The sequence below is a fragment of the Sinocyclocheilus rhinocerous genome, unplaced genomic scaffold (genome assembly GCF_001515625.1).
Source record: "Sinocyclocheilus rhinocerous isolate Xijiao unplaced genomic scaffold, SAMN03320098_v1.1 scaffold1725, whole genome shotgun sequence".
Classification (NCBI taxonomy): domain Eukaryota; kingdom Metazoa; phylum Chordata; class Actinopteri; order Cypriniformes; family Cyprinidae; genus Sinocyclocheilus; species Sinocyclocheilus rhinocerous.
Window position 1 is genome coordinate 246,830 of NW_015627232.1, and position 8,004 is coordinate 254,833.

An 8,004-nucleotide genomic window follows, 5' to 3' on the forward strand; every position below is an offset into this window, starting at 1 on the left:
GTTCTATGTTGATAAGGCCGCCCGTGTGTATTAGTTCCCACTGGTTGGCAAGTCGAGCAGAGAGTCATTAATTCATTCAGACTTGGAAGAAAATTCCCCTTGTCGCCTTGAGGCAGGAGATGGTGTCTTTCTTCTTTCAGTCATACTGTAAGACAGGCCTCGCGTTCTGTTCATTAATTCCATTCGCGCTGTCATGAATATGAGTGATAACACTCGTAACTACAGGCCTCTGAGACTGAGAACACTTTGGAGTAAAAGAAACTGTGAACAGTGATGAATGAGGGTTATTTTCACATAATTCTTTAGTTTTAATCATCAGTTTAAATAATAAGATTCAGTTGCATTGAAAAATCACTCTGGCTCTGAATTTATAAACCTAGATCATGGTTACAGGAATGCACAATAATAAAAGATGTTAGATTTATTGTCTATATCTGCTGTATTACCATTCAGAAAATATGTAATATTAATTTTAACATGGTTATATACATAATTTGATGATTATAATTCTTTCCCAGAGTTTAGTGTGTGCTATTCTGACTGCTGATGTTTAATAACAACCCCCATTGTAGGACTGTCTTATGCCCAGTGACTTTTGTTGCTAGGCAACGGAGCTTGGTCTGACCGCCTGGTTGTCCTGAGCAGAGAAATTTGATGAATATATGGCATAATCAACACAGCTCAAACAGCTCCGGCTCTGAGAACACAAAATTAAATATTGACACCTTCCTGTTATTCCTCCTCAGCAATGCACATGTAACTGAACTCCTTCACTCTTAGAAATAAAGGTTCTAAATAGAATCAACAATGTTTTACGGCTTGATACGAGATGAGAACCTTTGAGTACACCACCAATAACTTAAAGAAGAATTAAGAACATTTGTAATAACTCATATAGCCAACTCAAGTACCTTACAGCAAAAAATGAAGCTTCTTCAATGTTTTTTTGCAGCAGCTTCAGTTTTTAGTGTGTATTCCACTTATGGGCTGATGGAATCAGTTCTATTCCCAAACTCCTCTTCCCTCCCTCTCCGCCGTATCATGTCCTATATTCTGTCAAGGTAATGTCCTAGATTCTTCCCAACACTCATTATTTAGACACTAAATGGCAGAGCAGAGATCAGAGGCCTTTTATTCAGCTGCTGTCAGCACAAAGTAAAACAGTTTATTTTTCTTTAATGGCTCGAACCATTCAAGTCTGAGGTATTTTATATTCAATATGTACGTGATCCATAAAAATGCTAGTGCAGAATCATTCCAGGAATCTAGGCATTTGATTTATTCGTTGCTACGGGCAACTGTCCTGCCTGTGTGTCCATGTGTGAGCTCATGTTTTAATTAATCATCTTATCATGTAAATGCAGTCATTATATTTACTGGGATTCAGCGCGCTTGAGTATTCATGTGACTTTTGAGTGTAAATGAGACCATTAAGTATGTAGTACTCATATATAACTAGATCTGTGACTCGCTGTCTCACTTGCTTTCCTTCAGTGTCACAGTTTAAGGCATCCATTGGCTCAGTGAAAACACACTGTTTGGTCCTTAAGAAAAACTAAATAATCACCCTTAAAAGATAAAGGGATAGTTCACCCCCCAAAAAAAAGAAAATTCTGTAAACATTTACTCACCTTCATGTTGTTCCAAACCTGCATGAGTTTCTTTCTTCTGCTGAACGTAAGCAAAGATATTTTGAAGAATGTGGGTAACCAATCAGTTGATGATCTCCATGGAAAAAAATTACTATGGAAGTCAATGAGAAGTTCATTTAAAAAAAATAAAGCCTAAAATGACCTTTAAAGAATGTTGTGTATATACGCTCTTATTATGTAAGCACACAAACCTTCCCGCAAAAGTCTGAGAAGGTTTGTTTCTAAAAATAAAACCTAAAAATAACCTTTACAAAATGGTTAGTTCTAGTCCTCGATTCTGATTGGTCAGCAGCTGAGTTTTATTCACTATAAAGCACAGCTATATAAGGGGAAGTCGTGGCCTAATGGTTAGAGAGTCAGAACCCAAAGGTTGCGGGTTCGAGTCTCGTACCGGCAGGGATTGTAGGTGGGGGGAGTGAATGTACAGTGCTCTCTTCCACCTTCAATACCACGACTGAGGTGCCCTTGAGCAAGGCACTGAACCCCCAACTGCTCCCCGGGCGCCGCAGCAAAAAAAATGGCTGCCTAACATGTCATTTAGAGATGGCTGCAGTGCTGAGAGAGCATTGAGGGTTAGTTTTCCTGCTTATTGAGTGCTGAGATAGATTTTGTGTCTCTGCAGGTTAATAATTCACTTGCAGTTGAGAAAGCCGTGATGGTGGTATTGTCTTCCTGGCCTCAAACAGCTGGTGCTGCTGGGAGGGCCAGATGGCTGCATGCAGAGCTGTCAGAGCAGGACACGGAACTGTCAGATTAGATGAGTTTCTGTCCTCCATAGCTGCTTTTTTAGGCAAAGGGACATAGAAGTAATCAATTACTGTATGTGTAGAAAGTGGCACACACCATAAGTGCACGTTTAAAATAGATGAACTTTGGCTCACTTGTTGCGATGAATATCGAGGGGGCACTATTTGCTGTCTTTCTGCATTTCTGAAATTGTTATTATTATTGTTGTTGTTACACATTATTGTTCATGTAAAATATTCTTCAAAGTACTTTCTCTTTTTTTAGTTATTGGAGGTCACAAGAAGAATTCTGCATGCAGTTTTGATCAATTTTCTTGCATGCGAAATGGAGTAAATAAAACAACAACAACAATAGTCTACTGTTCTTCTTTATTTTATTGTTATTACACATTATTATTCATGTAAAATGTTATTTTTTATTATTTTGTTTTTGATTGCACTACTGGAGGTCACGAGAAGAACTTTGTAGAGAGTTTATTGATGTTTGAAGAAGAAAAACTTTGTCTTACCTGTCACGATGAATTTATTTTCTTGTCATGTTTCTTGTTCTGATGTTTTTCCTTCCATATGAAATTTAGTATATAAAATAAAATAACTGTAATCATGTTTATTATTATTATAACTTTTATTATGATTATTATTATTAATGTAAAATATTTTGTTTATTTTGTTTTCTATTGAGCTGGAGGTTTTTAAATGTTTTTTTCATGTTGTCCGTTTTTAAGGTTTTTCTTAAATGTAGTATATAAAATAACAAAATTTTAATAAAATGTATTATTATTAGTAGTAGTAGTAGTATTGTAAAATATATATGTTTTATTTTGTTTTCTGTTGAGCAACTGGAGGTTTTTAAATGTTCTTTTTATGTTGTCCTTTTTTAAGTGTTTTCTATATATAAAATATAGGATATACAATAATAATTATAATATTATTATTATCATTATTGTAAAATATACATTTTCTTATTTTGTTTTCTATTCAGCTACTGGAGGTCAAAAGAAGAACTTTATAAAGAGTTTACTGATGTTTGAAATAGACAAACTTTGGCTTACCTGTCAGGATAAATATAAATGATCAAGAAGGCACTATTTTAAATGCTCTCTTCCTTCAGTTCTGATGGTTTTTCGTCCATAAGAAATTTAGTATATAAAATAATAATAAAGGATCTTTGTCATTCTGAAAGCATAACAATCAATAATTCACACTGATATAACAGTGGGTTAAGGTCCAGCACTCCAGTGCTTGCTTTATATAGATTTTTTTCCTCAGAATTGCACTAGCAGGGCAGTGGATGTCTAGTCAGGTTCATTCTGCATATCTTTCGATCCAGCTCTGCCCTCCTACAGGGCTTTGTATTAGACCCAAATGGGACCGAAAAGCTATTTAAAGCTCACTGTGTGGCACAGTTTTGAATTTCTCCTTGGGAATGAGCCCCACTTCTCCTGATGGAAAGGTGTGAAACCTGTCATCTGTGCTGAATGGATGTATTTTTATAAATTCTGATCACTAAATTTTATCACTAAAAATCACTAAAACACGAATCTGATCAATTATTCATTTAGCAGCCTGCTGAACGTATGGTACATCCCTCAAGTTCTAGTTGCAGCTTTATTGTGGCCCAAGTTTTGTGTGTGTCAGCATTCCCAGTTTAGGATTTCAGCACGACAAATGTGCTGCAACAGCTCAAGGAGATTACACATGCCAGCAAGTCACCCTTAGAGCTTTTTGGCTACTTCTGTTGTGTTTCCATACCCGTGGCCCATCCTAAATGGGCTATAACATGTCATTTAGAGATGGCTGCAGTGCTGAGAGAGCATTGAGGGTTAGTTTTCCTGCTTATTGAGTGCTGAGATAGATTTTGTGTCTCTGCAGGTTAATAATTCACTTGCAGTTAAGAAAGCCGTGATGGTGGTATTGTCTTCCTGGCCTCAAACAGCTGGTGCTGCTGGACGGGCCAGATGGCTGCATGCAGAGCTGTCAGAGCAGGACACGGAACTGTCAGATTAGATGAGTTTCTGTCCTCCATAGCTGCTTTTTTAGGCAAAGGGACATAGAAGTAAAAGCTCACTGTGTGGCACAGTTTTGAATTTCTCCTTACATGGGAATGAGCCCCACTTCTCCTGATGGAAAGGTGTGAAACCTGTCATCTGTGCTGAATGGATGTATTTTTATATGAACAAAGTTTGGACTTTTTGCTTCCAGTTAATCATTATTACAACAAAAATATAATTCTTTCATAATTGCTGCCTGCCAGGCATATCTACCTTGTGATATCCTGCAGTGTTAATCAATTAATACTGCCCTCCTACAGGGCTTTGTATTAGACCCAAATGGGACCGAAAAGCTATTTAAAGCTCACTGTGTGGCACAGTTTTGAATTTCTCCTTGGGAATGAGCCCCACTTCTCCTGATGGAAAGGTGTGAAACCTGTCATCTGTGCTGAATGGATGTATTTTTATACGAACAAAGTTTGGACTTTTTGCTTCCAGTTAATCATTATTACAACAAAAATATAATTCTTTCATAATTGCTGCCTGCCAGGCATATCTACCTTGTGATATCCTGCAGTGTTAATCAATAAATACACATTCACACTTCAGGCAGTTTCTTTTGAGCCTTTGATTTTTAAAGCCTTGAACATTTGGTTTGTAAACCAATTTCTTTCTTCTGTGGAACACAAAATAAGATGTTTGACAGAATATTCGAGACAGAGAATCAGTCAGAGAGTCAAGGTGTCATTCGGTGTCTCCTTGTGTATATATAGTCATACAGGTTTGAAACAGCTTTAGGGTGAGTAAATAATGACAGGGTTTTCAAATTTTGGTGAACTATTCCTTTAAATGACAAAAGATGAAAATGTTTATTTTGTGTTTTAGAGCTCCCAGAGAACTGGACGGACACCAAAGAGACACTCTTGGAAGGGATGGTGTTCAACGTGAAGTATCTGGGCATGACTCTGGTTAGCCAGCCTAAAGGAGAAGACATGGCAGCGGCTGCTATCAGGAGGATCGTAGCCACGGTCAGTCATCACAGTAAAAAATGTGTCAAAGGACTTGAGAAATTGAGAATAGTAAGGAATGATCATGATCCAAGTTGGCACAAAATCTTACTTACATCATTTTGTGCCTTTGACAGTTTATAGTGGTATAAAATGATGTTGTCACGTAATAATAATAATAATTATTATTATTATTATAAAACATTTTGCAGTAAAATAAAAATAATAATGATAACAATAATAATAATAATAATTATTAATAATAATTAATTATTTAATATTTTATCAATAGTTTATGATAACACAAACAGAATTTCTATCGAAATTACACCTTAATATTTGCTTATTATTTTATTTTATTTTATTTAGCTCAGTTTGGTCCTTTTTTTTCCTTTTCAGGTGTGAGCACATATGATACTGCATATATATATATATATATATTAGAATAAACTTTCACCACAATATATATAGACATGTATATAAATATATATATATATATGAACCAGAAAAGCCTGTTGTATCGATATGACTCAACAACAAACACATACTGTATGCAGTTTTCTTTTTTAAATTTTATTTGAGATTTTTTATTTATTTATTTTTTAATATATTTTGTCTGAAGCTTTAATAAACTGCTCCATTTCAATTTAAAAAAATTAGATTATTTTTTTTACTTTTATATTTCAGGTTCTACAGGCTTAAATAAACAATATGATTCCTTTTCTCTCAGATCTCTGAAAAACAGTTTTGCTTTCTGTAGCAGCACAATCAAATCAGGACGTGACAACTTTCTCTCCCAACTGTCAGACTGTGAATCACTGAGATGAGTTTCATTGTGTTTTAAATCAGTGTTTACTGTCTCCTGGGGAGAGAGAAAGACCCTCCAGATATGCTTTGCCTGATTTCCTTTGTCCTTGACGAGTCCCCTCTCTCTCCTCTTCTGTATTTCAACCATAATTTCCCCTCGTCCTCATCCATGTTAGCCTCATTTCTTCCTGCCAATACACTGCATTGCTGTACCAGTGTGTTCACATGCCAGGATCATAGTAACAAGGCATAAGATGAATTTTATATATGAGGCATCATCTCTTTTCAGCTCTTGTACCTGTGGAGTTGGAGTTAATAGCCCACACAGATTTTGCTGACCTTTAGAGGTTATTGTTTATAGTCAGGGAGTTATGAGTGACCTTTTAAAGCTGACAATGACAAAGATATTTGTTCAGAGTTCACACAAATGGTTTTTGCTTGTCATCCACACGCAGGCTCGGGCCAGTGCAAAGAAGTTTCGGAAAGTGACCCTCACTGTCTCCCCCAAAGGAATCATCATCTCAGACACTGAGACCAATGACCTCATCGAGGACGTTTCCATTTACAGGTATAAAACCACACCAAAACAGACCAAAATCACCAATGCTTTTTTGTATCATAATTTGAAAATCACAGTGTGGTGCTAATGGAAAGGCATCTTCAAAAATTCATTCATTCCAAAAAAAAAAAAAAACTGTACGAATCATAATATTGTGAAATATTATTACAATTTAAAGTATTTTGTTTTTTATTTTATTATATTTTAAAATGTCTTCATATGAAATAATATTTTTGTCTTGAACAAACCCAGCTAATTTAAACCACATTATTTTTGTTTTGTATGTTCTCAGAATTTTAAAAAGCCATTGAGTCAATTATTGGAATAAGCCTCCCTACTTCATTCCCTCCAAATCAATTGTTTAAAGATTTTTAGTCAGTCAAGGTCTGTAGAACAACATGAAGTCAGCCGTGAGATCACTAACCAGTGAATCATTAACATTTGAGTATGTCAAACAATATTAATATTCATGAATTTGGGATTGTGGTGCATCTTGCTTGTATTATACCCGTCTGTTGGAGGGAGGTGTATTATTCAGTGGGCATGAGAGAAACCCCCGTGCTGATCCCCCTTATCAGCTACACCAGAGACACAGTCACGGGAATCACCCATCTCTTTAATCCCCTCCTGTAAGAAAACGTATTCCACATCCTTCCTTCTCTCTCATTCTTTACTCTGTCCTTTCCTTCGTTCTCATTTTCTCTAAATAATACACCACACATGCCCTCCCTGCCTCTTTTACATTATTGTTTTCTAGTAAAATTGAATTTTTGAAATAGTTAGATTTAATTAGATTAGAATAAATAAAATAGTTAGATTTTATATATTTAGAATTTTTTATTATTTCTTATTTAGTTCATTGTTAGTTCATTGTTCTAAACACTGTTTGTTGAGGTTTTCATAATATATAAATATTATAAACTAACAGTTTTACAGAGAAGAAAAACTTAATTCAAAATAATTCAGTACTGTATATTCTATCTAGTCTCAATATAAATGTAGAATTATAGTGTAATTAAAACAAAATAATATTTTTGGAAAGCAATCAATTGTGTAAGATATTACTTTGATTTTATTTATTTATTTATTATTGTTTTTATATTTATTTATATTTATTATGTTTCTACTTGTTCTAATTTAAGCAATATACTGTATGTATGTGAGAGTGTATATATATATATATATATATATGTGTGTGTGTGTGTGTGTGTGTGTGTGTGTGTGTATATATATATATATATA

At 34.9% G+C, this 8,004-nt stretch overlaps 1 protein-coding gene across 4 annotated transcripts in view; it reads left to right on the forward strand.

Annotated features, from left to right (window-relative positions):
• The window catches only part of LOC107723250 (low density lipoprotein receptor adapter protein 1-B-like), a 33,607-nt gene that overhangs the window by 14,260 nt on the left and 11,343 nt on the right, over positions 1–8,004 (forward strand). For all 4 annotated transcript variants that reach the window (XM_016531834.1, XM_016531819.1, XM_016531841.1 and 1 more), the window contains exons 2-3: positions 5,275–5,417; positions 6,659–6,771. In XM_016531834.1, the coding sequence (XP_016387320.1) occupies positions 5,275–5,417; positions 6,659–6,771 (256 nt within the window). The remainder of the gene's footprint in view (positions 1–5,274; positions 5,418–6,658; positions 6,772–8,004) is intronic.